General features: G+C 39.3%; 1 protein-coding gene across 14 annotated transcripts in view; it reads left to right on the forward strand.

The window, feature by feature from the left end:
- The window catches only part of mark2a (MAP/microtubule affinity-regulating kinase 2a), a 47749-nt gene that overhangs the window by 14074 nt on the left and 16661 nt on the right, over nt 1-17014 (forward strand). For 13 of the 14 annotated variants that reach the window (XM_046867382.1, XM_046867379.1, XM_046867381.1 and 10 more), the window contains exons 2-7: nt 10425-10598; nt 11386-11439; nt 11716-11764; nt 11917-11982; nt 15115-15185; nt 15383-15439. In XM_046867382.1, coding sequence (XP_046723338.1) covers nt 10425-10598; nt 11386-11439; nt 11716-11764; nt 11917-11982; nt 15115-15185; nt 15383-15439 — 471 coding nt within the window. Of the gene's footprint in view, nt 1-5237; nt 5463-10424; nt 10599-11385; nt 11440-11715; nt 11765-11916; nt 11983-15114; nt 15186-15382; nt 15440-17014 lie in introns of those variants that run through there. The other variant, XM_046867393.1, reaches the window with a different exon arrangement.

The raw sequence follows: 17014 nt of genomic DNA on the forward strand, positions 1-17014 counted from the left end.
ACACTGGTCGGTACCAGACAGGGGTCGTATACAAGTGCTTCAGAAACTTCCGGAATCTCTTCGGCCTTCCCTAGAAGAATGAAGAACATCCTCAGATGTTAAAGGCTGATGTTAAGGGAGGAGGACAATGGCCAAAGTGCTTAAAAGAAGTGCTGTAATAAATCAGATAATCACTCTATACAATCGTGGTGTGCAGAAAAGCATATCAGAAGGTTTTTTTTTTTTTTTAAACAAAGAAAACAGGTGAATTAAGCTACAGCTGTGAAGACCACATCCAATAGCAGGAAACTGACAATGATGGTGGAAGAGACATGGCCTAGGCTTTTTCTTCATTGGCATGGACTTTGACTTTGTGCTTTTCTGTTTCTTGGTTTCTGGTTGCGTTGTAATAACCTGCAAGTCGCTGTAGAACCATGACTAACAATACAATACCCATCATGCCATAAATGACAGTCCACTTCTTGTTCTTGAAGATTCTGGGTTTTTTCTTCTTTAAGTCTTCTCACTGCTATATTTAACCCGTACCAAGTTAATTGTCATGATGCAATAATTCAAATGTATTTTTTTTTACCGATTATTTCCCTAAATTTATAAATCCCGTGACACCGCGGAACCAAAACATTTCCTCATACCTTCATGTTTTAGGAACTGATTTTTTGAATGATCTTAAACTTTTCACCTTTGTTCATCTCTGATTCAGTATAGGGAACACAGAATTCCTTCTAAACTTTTCTCAGTCACTTTCTTGTTTATCTTATTTATGTAACTGAGCACTTGAGGTTTAAGGGCCTTGTTCAAGGGCCCAGCAGTGGCAACTGGGGTGCCCAGCGATGTTACTTCACAACCTTAATCACAGACGTCCAATGTGTTGACCACAGTCTACTACTTTCCTAAAGATGAACAAAATGATCATTCATGGTGCTGCTCCAGAGTAACTTCTTTATATACTAGGGATGTGCATCTCCATAACTGAGGCTTAGCCTACGATACATTAAAGATGCATGTGAAGCAGGTACCGATGTGATACAATACAATTCCCCCAATTACGATGCAGCGCACTCTGAGGACACTCCTCCGTCTCCGTAGTGTTGATACGTCATGTTCATGTATATCTCATGGAATGCTTTACTGCATTTTATGTCCAGCTTCAAGAATTTCTCTTAAAAGGAGAAAATCCTGACAATTTTACACATCGACGGACTCAATGAATGAAGAATGGAAGAAATGAACACATTTTGTAAAAGTATGCTGAAATAAGTAGAACACTTAAGTAGATCATATCTTTAGAAAATGTAATATTAAATGTAAAACGCACGTCTACACATCTGTATTACCCAAATAGGGTCTTACAACTGTAAACTATTTAATTTAGTTTTTTTTTTCCCATTTATTTTTATTTAATTTAATCAATTTAATTTCTGCCAATTTAATTAATTACTTAATATAATATAATAAGTGTATTGCATCAATTAAATTTATTCCATTTTATTTGAAAAAAATATATTTTATTAATTATTTATTTTGTATTATTTTTATAAAAAAGTATTTGATCAATTATTTAACCAAGCAGATATTTGATTTCAAATTGTTTGAAAAACACAAAGTTGATCACAAATGTCAATAATAAACGAGCTTAATAAAAACAAAAAACAATTTTTGGTTTTACATTTTTTTCTGGACAAGTAATTGTTTTAGATGTTTCTGAATCCGAAAGATTCCATATCTCCATATCACATCTCCAGGATCCTCTCGGAGGACCTGTTTCTGTATACCTGTGTGAAAGCCAATCAGTGGAAACTCGCCCTCTGAACACATGATTACAGCTATAAGGTTTCATTTGTATGCATGCAAGTAGGTGTTGTGTGATTTAACCGTGTCCCAGTTTCTGTTTTTCACCTAATGGGACAAAAATATTGGCGCTCTAAACCTCAGGGTTGCTCTGTACCTGCTACATATCTCCAGTCAGGTTCAAATAAATTGTACTGACCACTCAAAAATCCAGTGGTTCCTTAGAACGTATTAATTGTACGTATTGGCGTGTTTTCGGGAGTTGAAAGGAAACCAGAGGAACGTGGGACTTCAAACCAGTATCTCGAGCTCACGATCGAACTGGAAAAGCAGTGAGAGTATAATGATACTCAGGTTTTGCCTTTTATTGGATAGAAAATGTGTCATTTACATTTGTTTTTAAAATGTAAATAGACACATCCAGACCTCATAGAATCTGTTTTAGAAAAATATGGATGGTTCATGACAAGCAGGTCTTGTGTGGTTAAAGCACCGATGGTGCTTCTCCATACCTTCATGTTAAACTGGTGCGAAGCTTTTGCAAGATCTTTCTAAGGCCGTTCCATTGTCTCTTTTTCAGCTGTCTTGGCATGTCAGAACTTGTCGACTTTATGCAGAGCTCTCTCTCTCTCTCTCTCTCTCTCTCTCTCTCTCTCTCTCACATGCCCGCCCACAGTCAGTCCTCCAGACAAACCCAGACACGTCGCTTCCGGACTCGTACGTGGCTTTTGGATTACGCCGCTTGTATCTGTTTCTCTGCAGTTACAAGTCAACTTCCACAAATTACCCAACTTCCTGTTGTTCGGGGAAGCTGTCCCTCAGTGCCTGGACCCCCACAGAGGCTAGCATGTGTGTCCTATTTTAAGGCCGAGCTCTCCTGGCCTCCGTAACTATCCCGTGAGTCATTCATCCTCACTATCCTTTAGCTTTAAAAGTGTGACCGAGAACTTTAGTGAGGTGAAATGGATATTTCGGTGATCAAAACAGACAAGGAATGCGTCGTCTGGGATGTACGTTGCCACCACTATAGTGCTGCAATACACTATACAACCGGCAAAATAGAAGAGCATTAACCAAATCAAAGCGATTTAATACGTACAAGATTTGTCAGGATTATCACAGTGCATAATCAGACGTTTACCTCGATCTTGAAATTTTGTCATTTTAGATCTTATGGTTTATTAAAAAATAAATATCACAGCCCTCTGAACAGGTAATGTGGCATCTGTAGGCGCCTTAATCTGTTACTATCATGAACGAGTTGCATTGTTACGAGTTACTTGGTTCCTTGGCTTTTTTTTTTCTTTTGGAAAAGTATGAAAAAGGAATGGAATTTGATTTGAGTCATTTCCAGATATTGAAAAAAAGAATGTATTGAAAAATATTTGCGTTTCCATATTATTGCCCTATTCGGTGTTCTAAATATATCAAATTAAGAATTTGTAAACACAATAATTTTTATAAAACAATTATAATAATAATACGGATACATCCGGCAGCAGCATTTTCGTTTAAAAACGGTGTCCACACTTTCGTTTTCGGACGTTTCCCAAAAGTTGCTAACCATAACCCTAACCCACAATTAAACGTCTGAAAACATCCCTCACATCCCTGTACTCCTGAGCAAACCATAACCTGCCTCGACTATTCCCTCTGCCGTTTATTTACTAATCGGCTCTTAAAAATGTTGCAAAAATGAAAACTAGAAAAATGCATCATCGTTTTAAAAAGCCTCTGTTTTCAGGGTCCGCACTATGGTGTTTTTAAATCTTTGCACTTTGGAGAGCGTTAAAAAAACAACAAAAAAAAAAAAGTAACGTTTCCGTTGACTGAAAACAGTGTCTAGGTGTGGACAGAAGATGACAATACGGAGAGAAAAAAAAACGCATGCAAAACATCAGGGATTCTGATGTATATCGGAGATTGAAACGTAACGCATGTTATAGTTGGAATGATACAATCTATATTTCTTATGTTAAATATGGTCGTAAAAATCTTTACGGAAGTCTGCATATTTGAGACTGGAATAGTCTGGAATTTTCTAATTATTGTGTAGGAACCCCGCGTTACCTCCGCTGATACTAGTAGCATGTTTAGAAACTTTTCAAGGTTGTTAAAACATGCAGAAGAACATGGCATTGCTGAACAGAAGATTGTCGTTCAGCTTATAACTACAACCTGATTGATCATGACGGCGCAAAAGATTTTTATGTAGAGCAAATAAACGTTAAGGCGGAGGTGAAAAGAGTGATAAAATATTCTACTCAGGTAAAAGTAGTGTTGATTCAATGAAATGTTACTTAAGTACAAAAAAGGTTACTGGTCTAAAAATGTAAAGTAAAAAGTAGCTTATTTAAAATTTGCTGAGTAAAATTTAAAGTTACTTCTTTAACAGTGGTGGGGGGATTCTAGTGTAGGATAAGGGGATCTAAATCTCAAACTATTTGTTCATAATTGAAGGAACACCTTACAAATGAAACCACTACAGCCCATGACTTGAGCCTAATGTGAGCACTTTCGCAAAAAAACACCAAAAAAACTTGTAATGTTATTTATGGTAATGAGATAAATCACAAGTGGAGATTTCTGACGGTGAGCAAACACTGAACAACTTCAACAACTTCAACAACTGTTTTCCTGAGCGGCCAATCAAAATCGCTTGTGGGTTTAACGCATTTGTTCTCACACCCAATCAGTGCAGTGGTTTTCAGGGTACGATTTTCTTTTTTTTTTTTTTTTTTTTTTCTTGCATAATTTTTAATTCTTTATTTTTCTTACCCAATAATGGATATGATTTCAAATGTAGTTAAGTATAACAATTGACACAACATATTTAAGTAAAAGTCAAATTACAGATTTTGAGTTGAAGAGCTCAAAAATCTACTCAACTGCAGCAACAAAAGTAAATGCAATTCGTTACTTTGCACCTCAGATTTTTTTATTTTTGTTAGACATTTGTTATTCATGTTAAGTTTTTTGACTTTCCTAAACATTTTGTAAAACAAACAACCCAAAAAATATATAAAAATATAAAGATTATCAACTACATTGATACTTCAACTAGTAAATATTGTTCCTCCCAAAAAAATGTAAGTTTTGGTTAACTGCTTATTAATTATAGTACAGGAAAGTAGAAGTAAAAACCACAATGCGTTTGCGTGTTCCTGCTAACAGCGATTGTTTCCTGGCTCTGCGTTCGTCGGCGTTTCCTTTTGCATTTAGTAATGTCTCTAAGCAGCTGTCGGTGTGTTTCGCTCTGCCTTCTGTAATTACGTGTTTGCTCAGAGGGAGATGAGAGCAGTTTGTCCTGGCGTTTGGCTTTGTGTCTCTTCAGACGAGTGCAGATGACCCAAGATTTACGGCTGTGTGAAAGACGCTTCCTGTCCCTCCGGGTAATTCCGCTCTCTTTCCTCCCTCCCTCTCGCGCAGTTAAAGACCGGTCGGTCGGAAGGCGCGGCGCCTGCGCCCCTGCGGTCGCTCCTGACGCGTTTGCGACAGCGTTTAGACGCCGGGCTGTAATTTAGTCTAGCTTCGGAGCGAGGAATCGCGAGGGCTCGCGCCTGAAGGTCAGAGCTGTTCGAGAACTGCATTGCTGTCTCGCTGCAGCTTTTTGGGGGCGCTGCGAGCTCCGCCGCACGCTGCAGTACATCCTGTGAACTAGCACACCAAAAGAAGTGAGGATTCAATTCCCTACTTGTCGAGATTTATCGTGCTCGTATAATGCTCAAACGTCTACTGAATCTCTTAACTGCTGATTTTGGCTCCTACATGTGTCAAGTCTCAGCTGCTTGTTCGGGTCGTGTTATCTGCGTTCATGTGGGATAAAAAGTTTCACCATTGGGCAATAACCGAGTGTCATTGTAAGACATTGCCTGCGTTTAGCACCCGTAAGCCGTCGCCCTGCTGTGAACCTGGAACAGGCAAAAAAAAAAAAAAAACATTCCCCTTTGCTGTATGCTTGCTGCAAGAGGATAATTACAGCAATCTTATGAACCACTGTGCAGGCAAACACTTCATGTTACAGAACTAAACTGTACAGAGTTTTTACAGTAAAATGTGAGTCAAACCGTGCTGTATGTAAATGTATAATCAAATCGAATCTTTTCATAAAACATTCAATCACTGGAGATTCGTCACTGCCAAGCTGCCACTACTGGGAAATTTGAGTTAAATTCTACTATATATATATATATATATATATATATATATATATATATATATATATATATATATATATATATATATATATATATATATATATATATATATATATATATAATATAACTGTTTAGAAGGTTGTGAGTTCAGATCCAGTCATTGAGCAAAACAATAAAGCTTTAACTGCTGAGCTTTATAAATTGAATACAATTTGCTCTGAATAAAGGCATCTGCCAAATGGCATAAATGTAGTTACAAATTCTAAATATACCTCCTCTTTTTTTTCTCAAGAAAAGCCTCTATTTCGGGCTTATTTTCTTCTAAAATTACATGCTGTTTAAAACCAGAAATGACTCAACGAGGAGTTTTAAGGCAAATGACAGTCATCATATACTCTTCCACTACTCCTACAGCAAATATACAAAATGATAATCTGCAGACCTACTAAACATACAAGTAGAGTAAGTCTCAGTGTTTCGAACAAAATGTATGCATTAGAGCAGCGGCCCCCAAACTTTTTTTTTGCGCCACGGACCGGATTAACGTCAGACAATATTTTCACGGACCGGCCTTAAAGGTGTGCCGGAAAAATACAACAAAATAAAATGATGCATATTTTCTAAATATTATAATAAAAGTGAATTCACTGTGTTGTGTTTTTGTTCATTTTGCTAGTTTGGGGTTTAAATTTAGCGGTAATTTATTGGCAGATGCTCTTATCCAGAGCAACTTAATCATCTGAATTATGCAACTGAACAGTTGAGGGCCTTGCTCAAGGGCCCAGAAGTGGCAGCTCGGTGTTGCTGGAAAAGTGAACTCGCGACCTTGAAATGAACGTCTTCGGTCCCACATCTTAATGAACATTTTAAAGAAATCAACAGAGACAGTGCAAGGCTTGTGTGATATCTCGGTTTACGCAATGCTTGGTCTGTATACGCGATTCCGATTGGTTGAAATTACAGGAAGTCCCGTTCAGTTCAATGAATATTATAAATTAATGCGCTGCCTTGTAACCATAGTAATAAAGTTTCCTACAGAGTGAGACAGCGTTCATAAACATTTCTAATAATCTTTCTCGGCTTCATGGATTGTTTTGGTTTAGATGAACATATGATGAAAGCAAAATAAAGATTGGAGGAACAGCAAAAGATTTTCATTGTAACTTAAAACAGCACAAGAAATTAAACCCAACAGCTTCTTCATATCTATCACACCTATTTATTATAATTAAATTCAATTTTCAATTGAATAAAATTTAAATGTAATCCTATTGTGCATGATTTTCGAGGAGAAACAATGCAATTTTTCATTGTATTATGCTGGTGTGAATTATCCCCCTATAATACGCCATATTTCTCTCATAATAACAGTTTGCACAGGGGTTTTTGAACTTTCCGATATTAACTTGCTTTGCTACGAAGCCCCGCCCACTTCAAACACTCTTTTCCCATCTTTCTGGAAATATTTTTTTGTCAGTTTGTAAATATATGAAGCAATCTATTAAATTATGCCTGGCTCATAAGACTAAATTACTTCAGCTTAATAAGTTTAACTACACCACAGACACTACAGAAACAAATTCAAAATAAAAAAAACTACCTGAAACGATTAAATAGGGAACAAAGACGTAGCAAGTCAAATTATTATATGTTCTAATCAAAACATGAAAGTAATTGTCAGCCAGGGGCATTTGACCACTGATTTACAAAGAAATGATACAATAAATATTCTGATATGGTGTTTTATTGTCTTTGTTGTTGCAACCAAGCAGTTCCTGACCACCATACTGATATTGTTACATCCTGCATTCTTACACCTGATCGGGTGGATTTGCTTCATTTCAGGCCTTTTTTTTAAGGCTGCCTTGAATCATTTAATAATATAAAAAAAAGCGTGAGCAGGATGAGATGAATATCGCACAGGCCTCGCCAGCGAAACACTGAGCAGCTGTAATGTTTGTCCGAGGTTGTAAAGCCTTTTATAAAATGGAGGCGAGTCAGAATGAGTGTTGTGCACTCGAGCGCAAAACTCGACACGATCAGTATTGCTGACTGTGTGCGCGACTAGATTTTTAAGAAGATTCCCCGGGGGGTTGTGGATTTAAGTTTTTTTTTTTAGGCGTTAGGTCGACTAAGCAGCTCATCGGAACGACGACTTCTTTTCAAATCGCGCACCGGAGAAAACAATAGCACGTCTGTCTACGATGGTGCTCATTTCACCTGCTAACGTTGTCCTCGCACTGTTACAGTAAACTCTGGTGAGAGCCGAAGACTACAATCAACACACTGTTTCTCAGTGAGAGTTAGGGCCAGGTTTAGATATTGATCGGGTCAGGGCCAGCCAATGTTAAAGCACAGCAACTCGATCTAATACTTTTTTCTTCAGTGGTGGAAGATCATTTATGTACTTGTGTAAAACTTCAAATCTCAAAATCTGCTTTAATATTACTTAAAGCAAAGCGTTCTGCCCTTGGAATGGACTCAAAAGTAAAAGTAGGTTCTATGAGAACTTGGATGCAGTTCAGTGTTCCATTCTCCTGCACATCAGATCTTTATAGGGAGACAGTTTTCTATAGTTACGGCCCCTACAGACTCCACACACACTCCACACCACAGCATCTCATTTAACCCGTTCAAACTGGTGAGGTTTTTCTGAAATGTAGTTGAGGAAGCGTGTGCATTTCCAAAGTACTTATACTTGTAATGTAACAATGTAAAAAAATTACTAAATCACTGTTCACAAATGCTCTTATTGCAGAGCATTTTTTTTCTCCATAGATATAGTCACAAAAAGGGCTTCCCTTTTAAAATTTGGGCAAAAAATCATTTAAATAAATTGACACTGTAAATTGACCAAGAACACTTTTAACAAAAAGGATTTTTTTTTTTTTAATAGGTCCACATATGCTGCATTCATTCGTTTATTGACACACAGTTGGGAAAGAAAATGTAAATTAAACTAAAGCATGGGGTAAAATCTGCATGAGGTGGGCCGAGGTGGGCCAGGGTTGAGGCTAGGTGACTGTAAGCTGGTGGAGTAGTTCTGAAATAAGTATCCCAAAAAAAAGAACAAACTTTTTAAACAGTAGTCTTTTCAAATAATTTGAACTAAAGTTATAAATAGTTTAATTTATAATTTTATCATTTTTTTATTTTCAGAACAAAAAAGAAATGAATGCAACATATATAGATCCATTACAGGACTGCAATGCACTTTGACAGCTTTTTTTTTTTTTATTCAGAAAGTACATATGTAATAATGTATCACCAAAGAAAATATTACAGTGCACACGGAACATTAACCTGAAGGTCTCCATATAACTACTGAACTGAACTCTGTAAAATGCCATAAAGTCTCATCATAGCCACCTTGATCCTGCCATGGAAATAGCCATCAAACAAACTGTTCCAGACATAAACGATTGTCAATATTTGGACAAAATGCATTTTGAGCAAAAGAGCAGCTCTTCACGTGAGACATCTAGCGTTCTCAAGAGACTCTGGTTACGTTTAATCCAGTCAGTAAATACTCAAAAGCCACGCGGTTTCACATGAACGTGACGTGACGTTGCTAATGGACAGCCGTGATTCTTAAGGTTTACTATGAAATAATCAAATTTTAAACATATGAAGCCGTGAGCTGTTCTACACACTGTACCAATGCACATCAACACACATGAACTCTTCACTTTGAGTTGCACAGGACTCGATAAAACACCACAGACCACTTAACTTGAACTATATTTACCTTCAAATGTTTAGTATTTTGTATTTTGTAGTATTTATTGCATGCCTTATAGCCTCTCTGTCTATTTATCTCTCTCTCTCTCGCTCGCTCGCTCGCTCGCTCGCTCGCTCTCTCGCGCTCTCAGAATGTTTTCATGTCAAGCTTTTCTTCTCTGTGGAAGTTCAAGGCAGATGTTTGGGGCAGAGGACTAGATTGATGAAGGAAGGAAATATAGGCTTTAAATTGAGAGACCATTTGTTTGCTAGAATGTAAGTGGGAACAGGAAGTAGTTTTACAGATGTTCTGTACCAAAAAAGCAATGTGTAATGTTCATAAATAAATGAACATGTAAATTATTTTCCACAGTCTTCTTTCTGGGCTTCTTTAGACAACTCTCTTTTTTTCTCTCTCTCATTTATTTTTTCTTTCTCTCTCTCTCTCTCTCTGTGTGTGCGCTCTGTGCTTTCTGTTTCCTCGCCACAGTCTTCTCTTCTTCTCTTTTTCTCGACTCTCCCCCACCCTCCCTTTCTCTCTTCCTCTGATGTCTCTCTCTACTTGATAGTGTAGTCAGACCGAGCCTGGTGACAGTCCAATAAGCATTACATAAGCTCTTTCAGGGATATTATTAACCACAAAGCTCGGTCCCCGGCAGGTTTCACCCGTTCTGCGCGCCGTCTGGCCGAACATGAAGCGAAACGCCGTCCACTGGGAAGAAGCCGTCGCTCTAAGGTCGTGTCGTGTTTGTTTTGCAGGCTCACTCCGAATCTAAGGCCGCCGGTCGCTCCAACATGCCCCGCGGCCGCAACTCGCTGGCCACCGCAGCCGACGAGCAGCCGCACATCGGCAAGTACCGCCTGCTGAAGACCATCGGGAAGGGAAATTTCGCGAAGGTCAAGCTGGCTCGGCACGTTCTCACCGGCAAAGAGGTGATCCGATATCAAATAACAAAATGATAGCGTTTGCTTTCTGTGAAATAGATACAGCATCGTTTTAAAGCGTTTCTTGTAATGAAACAGGGATACAAAAACTGTTTGGTTTGTACACATCTTTAGAAACATCTGAGATTTTTTTTTTTTTTTGTGTTCCATTTTACTTTACTGGTTCCTTTCCGTACCAATCCCACAATGCCTCTACTGGGCAGTCTTTTTTTTCTTTTCATTCCCTCTGCATGATGAAGTGGTTCATTTAACACTTCGCAGTTCACACTCAGTACATCCTCAGTGCTCAAGTTTTAAGATACACTCCCTGTTCATGTGCAACTACATGACTGACTCTCCAAACTGACCCAACACACGACCGCACAGAGCCAACGGAATGACCGAGTAGGAGAAAAAGAGAATCGTGTGTGTGTGTGTGTGTGTGTGTGTGTGTGTGTGTGTGTGTGTGTGTGTGTGTGTGTGTGCTTATTGCTTGTGCACTACTCTGTAATCACCATGTGGTGCACTGAATTGTTTCCTGATGATGTTAGATAGAGATCTCTGCTAAGGACCATGAGAGGCTGAAGTCAGCCAGCAGACTTAAGATCTTTACTTAAAGTCACGCTCTGTTTATCCAGCGGTCTTGTCCTCGGTTTCCTCGTGGACACGCGGCTAAATCTTGAGAGCCATGTTTCTGGAGAACACCTAGCAACCGTGTTTTTTTTTTTTTTTTTTTTATTTTTTTATTTTATTATTATGTAATGAACAAATAACTTTCTAATCCTTGTGTATTCAGGTGGCTGTAAAAATTATAGACAAGACTCAGCTGAACTCTTCCAGTCTCCAGAAGGTGAGGCCTTTTCCGCTTATTTTTTATTATTCACCTTTACGCACTTCTAAAACATTTCCTAGTACATGTGGTGTTTAAGCGGTACACGCCTCGACTTTCTCAAATTAGACCCCTCGCTCGTTAGAACTTCTCTCATTCGTTTCTCTTTTTGGGCTTTGATTTCGCTCGAGGCCAAAGAGGCGAGCTAATTACGTCAAATTAGGCCCAAACACTTCCTGAGTACAAATATACGATGTATCTGCCGGACGTCAAGCGTGAACTCTGTCTCGTTCGCAGCTCTTTCGGGAAGTGAGGATCATGAAGCTGTTGAATCACCCAAATATCGGTGAGCTTTACTTACTACTTTCAACTTGAATTTCTGTTTTCGCTCTACTGAAATGTCGATTTTTTGTAAATAACTTGTCATGAAAAGCTATACCTGCCTTAGCATTTATAACCAGCTTTTCTTAACCAGTCTCACTCTTTCTTACTCCATAGTGAAATTGTTCGAGGTGATAGAAACCGAGAAGACACTTTACCTGGTTATGGAGTACGCCAGTGGAGGTTCGGGTTCTACTTCATCTCTTTTTTGCCTTTCACTCTCGAACATACCTCCACTCTTAACTCATGTTAAATTGTGTGCTTTTTTATTTTTTTTTGTTTTTGTTTTAATAATTACCCAACTATATGGAGAAATGTACTGCTTTTCATTTGTGACCTGCAAACGATTGAATGCATCTGCATCACGTGATTTAGTGAAAGAGCAATCAGCTTGCCTTTTAAGAATTCCTTTGGAAGCAAGCCATGCTCCACCGTGTTGCATTTCGGTGGGAGATTTTCATTGAAAATGGATCAGAGCAGCTAAAGAACATGACACGCAATTAAAAAATAAACTTTGGTTTTAAAAGTGCAAGAAAAGTCACATTTTTGCTCGATTAATAAAAAGCAGACTTTGCGCCACGGATTCTCGGTTGCGTTTCGCTTACGTTGGCGCGTTAAAGTCACGCCAATCTGAAACGCAATCCGCAGGGTCGTTTGCGTGTCGTGTTTCAATGACTAGATGTAATTGGTTTTTATTCTGGCATGAAATTTGTCTCTAGAAATCCCACCTATATTTTGTTATAAAACTGGTTTCGACTAAAAAAAATTATTCCTCCTTCCGTTCATTCTATTGGTGATCGTAATTTTCTGTAACTGTAATCCAAGCGAGGATCAGTTTAGCAGTTCAAATCGACTCACGCAATATTCACATCCCACAAGTCCTGTATTTGAGCCGATTCGGATTGTAATGAACACCGAGGGCGTTCTGAAAGGTTCAAGTAAAGACTTCTAGTGTTCTGGTTTTGTTGTACAATTAATGCAATTTAATTCATTATTATTTTAATAGTATAAGCTGCTTTTTAAAGAATTCGCTCAAACAAAATTCATGATTCTAGATGTACATGGAATTCACTTTTGGTAGCCAATTTGGAAATGTTTGTTTACTTTTATGGAAAGTTTATAGGTCTGTGGTGAGACCTGCGATGTTGTATGGTTTAGAGACAGTGGCATTGAGTAAAAGACAGGAGGTGGAGCTGGAGGTAGCAGAGCTGAAGATGTTGAAGTTTTCGTTGGGAGTGACGACGAAGGACAGGATTAGAAATGAGTTTATTAGAGGGACAACGCATGTAGGACGTTTTGGAGACAAGGTGAGGGAAGCGCCATTGAGATGGTTTGGACACGTGTAGATTAAGGACATGGGGTATATCGGTAGGAGAATGCTGAGGATGGACCCACCAGGAAGGAGAAACAGAGGAAGACCAAGGAGGGGGTTTATAGATGTGGTGAGGGAAACCATGCAGGTAGTTGGGGTGCAAGAAGCAGAGGTAGAGGACCGGGGGTATGGAGACGGATGATCCGCTGTGGCGACCCCTAATAGGAGAAGCCGAAAGAAGACGACAAACTTTTTATGGCTGTTGTTCGATATAAAGCGTTACTAATACACTATATAGACACCAGAAATGGTTTAAATCATGGGTGTCCAATCTTTTCCACAATGGGCTGGTGTGGGTGCAGGATTTCATTCCGAACAAGCAAAATTCTACCTGTTTAAATCTAATGATTTTTCATTTTTAATGACTCTCAGCATGTGGGGCCCTTAAACAATTCAATTCATGAAGGTTTTAATGTCATTGCAACCATATAAAGCTGATGCATTACACAGTGAAATGAGATGAAGTTTCTCCCTGGTGCTACAACACACAACATAGCGCTACAACAGAGACACACCACAAGACAGATACACAAAATAGTGCCGCCGTTAAACCTACTGTATAACATGAAATGCAGTACAATGTGCAAAAGAGAACTGTATACAAATGTACTTAAATAAACACAAAGTTTGTGCAAAACAGCAACAGCAGTAGTCAAGTAGAGTAGCAACACAGCATGTAAACAGTTATATAGTTATAATGAGTAATATAAAATGCGGCAGTGCTGAAAACGTGTTTAAGTTCAGCTTTGTAGCAGTTCAGTAACACACAGTTGACAATGTGTTAGTTTGGTACAGTTCATTTCTGTGTGTTGAGAAGCCTGATGGCTTATGGGAAAAAGCCTTTCCTCAGCCTTCTCAGGAAGTAGAGAAGATGCTTTCTTGTTGATGGAGCTGGTGTTTAGTGACCAGGTGAAGTTTTCCACCAGATAAACACCAAGGAATTTGTTGCTCTTGACGATCTCCACGGAGGATCCATCGATGACCAGTGGAGAATATCTGCTCTGTGCTCTCCTAAAGTCAACAACCATCTCTTTTAGATTTGTCAACGTTCAGAGACATGTTGTTGGCTTTACACCAGGCTGTTAACTGTTGCAGCGCCTCTCTGTATGCTGAACCGCCGTTTTTTGCTGATGAGACCCACCATGGTCGTGTCATCTGCGAACTTGATCTGGTTCGAGCTGTGCATTGCAGTCATAAGACAGCAGAGTGAACAGCAGTGGGCTGAGCACACAGCCCTGAGGGGAACAGCATCTCTAGCACCACCACACTGAGCACTGGGGCTCAGTGTGGTGGTGCTAGAGATGCTGTTCCCGATCTGGACTGACTGAAGTCTCCCAGTCAGGAAATCCAGGATCCGTAAGACAGGGACATCTATCCAACATCTTCCTAGAAAAGTGGAGGTTATTTTAAAAGCAAATGGTGACTAAATGTGGAATGGGATGTTCAAAAAGTACATACAAATCTTATGGTCAGGTGTCCCACAAACTTTGGTCCATATATTGTAGTTTATTAACCATAGATTGGTTTTAGTTTTTCAAAGAATGTCGGCCATCAACAAAATGTTGTTTGATCCATTGACAGTGTTCAGTGTAACAAATGCACCTCCTATCATTCCTGTTCCTTAAAAAAGTACCTGTTATTATCCCCTTTAAACTACAGAACAGGAACTGAATCCAGCCTTGGGGAGTGGGGAAAAAACCCTAAAATCTTCCTCCAAACATTCCTGAAGTAGAAGTGTTTTTAGAGTATCTGTTTATATTATTAGCTGTTAGATACATGCTGCGTTCCCTGTTTTAAACAAATAGAACAGTCAGAATTAGAGTTAGAAGTGACTCTTTCAGAGCTTGTTTTCTCTTTCACGCTATCCACAAAGTGCTCTTAAATCAAGCTTTTGTCTCATTCGCCTGACTGTTCTCCCCTGTCTCTGGCTGTTCCTGATATAGGAGAGGTGTTCGATTACCTCGTCGCCCATGGCAGAATGAAAGAGAAAGAAGCCCGAGCCAAATTCAGACAGGTGAGACTCTGTTTGCATTGATCGCACTTGGAGCATGTGTTTCAAAAAAAGGACAGCATATTTTCTTTTTTTTCTTACATTTTATTATGTAAACACGGAAACAGACAAATAAATCAAGCCTACTGCAGCTTTTTTGTCTACTGTGCCAATATAAGGTGCTTATCTGCATCACTTCTGCTTTTTGTTTGTCTGAGCAGATTGTATCAGCAGTGCAGTACTGTCATCAGAAGTGCATCGTTCATAGAGACCTCAAGGTGAGGCCCTTTCTTAAAGTCTTAAGAATGACTCATTTGGTATGATGGTTTAGTTTGTAGTCACATTCTACCTCCCTTTGCTCACTACCTTAGGATCTTGGTTTTCTGGGTATTTCACACACTTTTTTTTGTATGAGGCAAAATATCCGGTCTATATTTATAACACACACACACACACACACACACACACACACATTTATATATATGTGTGTGTGTGTGTGTGTGTGTGTGTGTGTGTGTGTGTGTGTATATAAAATAATTTCTTCTTTTTTCAGCTGCTCCCATTAGGGGTCACCACAGCGGTTCATTCATCTTCATACTACCGTGTTTTCTACATCTGCCTCTTTCAAATTAGCCACCTGATATACCCAATGTCCCTCCTCTGCACATGATCTATCCCTGCTCTGTCTGAACCATTTCTTACCTTTTCACCAAAACGTCCTACATGTGCTGTTTCTCTAATAAACTCGTTTCTCATCCTGTCCATCATCGTCACTCCAAATGAAAACCTCAACATCTTCAGCTCTGCTACCTCCATGTCCATCTCCTGTCTTTTACTTAATGCCACTGTCTCTAAACCATACAACATCGCAGGTCTCACCACAGTCCATCACTCTTCTCCACCCTGCCTGCACTCTTTTCTTCACTTCTCTAACGCACTCTCCATTACTTTGCACTGTTGATCCCAGGTACCTGAACTCCTCCATCTTCCTCTGCAACTGCACCACTCCACTGCCCTCCCTCTCATTCACACACATGTACTATGTCTTACTCCTACTGACTTTCATTCCCCTTCTCTCCAGCGTGTACCTCCACCTCCCCAGGCTTTTCTCAACCTGCTCACTACTCTCACCATAAATACCAATATCATCTGCAAACACAATGGTCCATGGAGACTCCTGTCTGACCTTGTCAGTCAACCTGTTTATCACCAATGCAAACAGGAAAGGGCTCAGAGCCGATCCTTGATGCAGTCCAACCTCTACCTTGAACCAGTCTGTTGTTCCTACTGCACACTTTACTGCTGTCACACTGTCCTCGTACATGTCCTGCACCACCCTCACAAACTTCTTGGCCACACCTGACTTCCTCATACAATACCACAACTCCTCTCTCTCCACCCTGTCGTGTGCTTTCTCTAAATCCACAAATACACAATGCAACTCTTTCTGACCTTCTTTATACTTCTCCATCAACATTCATAAAGCAAATAATGCGTCTGTGGTGCTTTTCCTCAGGCATGAAACCATACTGTTGCTCACAGTTGGTCACCTCTTCTCTCAGCCTGGCTTCCACTACTCTTTCCCATAACTTCATAGTGTGACTGATCAACTTTATCCCCCTGTAGTTACTGCCTTGGCGCTCATCCATTTGCCCACATTCACATCCGTATATACTGTGCATTGTATGTACAATTTTACAAATGTTATACACAGTGTATATACAGGCTTTGTTCCCTATTCTCTTCTCCATGATCTTTGTTCTCCATTCTGATTGGAAAAGATGGGTTTTGTAGCATTTATTTTTGCCTTTCAGATTATATAATCTCGAATCCTGTTTATGCCGTGTCTGTGA

The sequence above is a fragment of the Silurus meridionalis genome, chromosome 15, assembly GCF_014805685.1.
Source record: "Silurus meridionalis isolate SWU-2019-XX chromosome 15, ASM1480568v1, whole genome shotgun sequence".
Lineage (NCBI taxonomy): Eukaryota > Metazoa > Chordata > Actinopteri > Siluriformes > Siluridae > Silurus > Silurus meridionalis.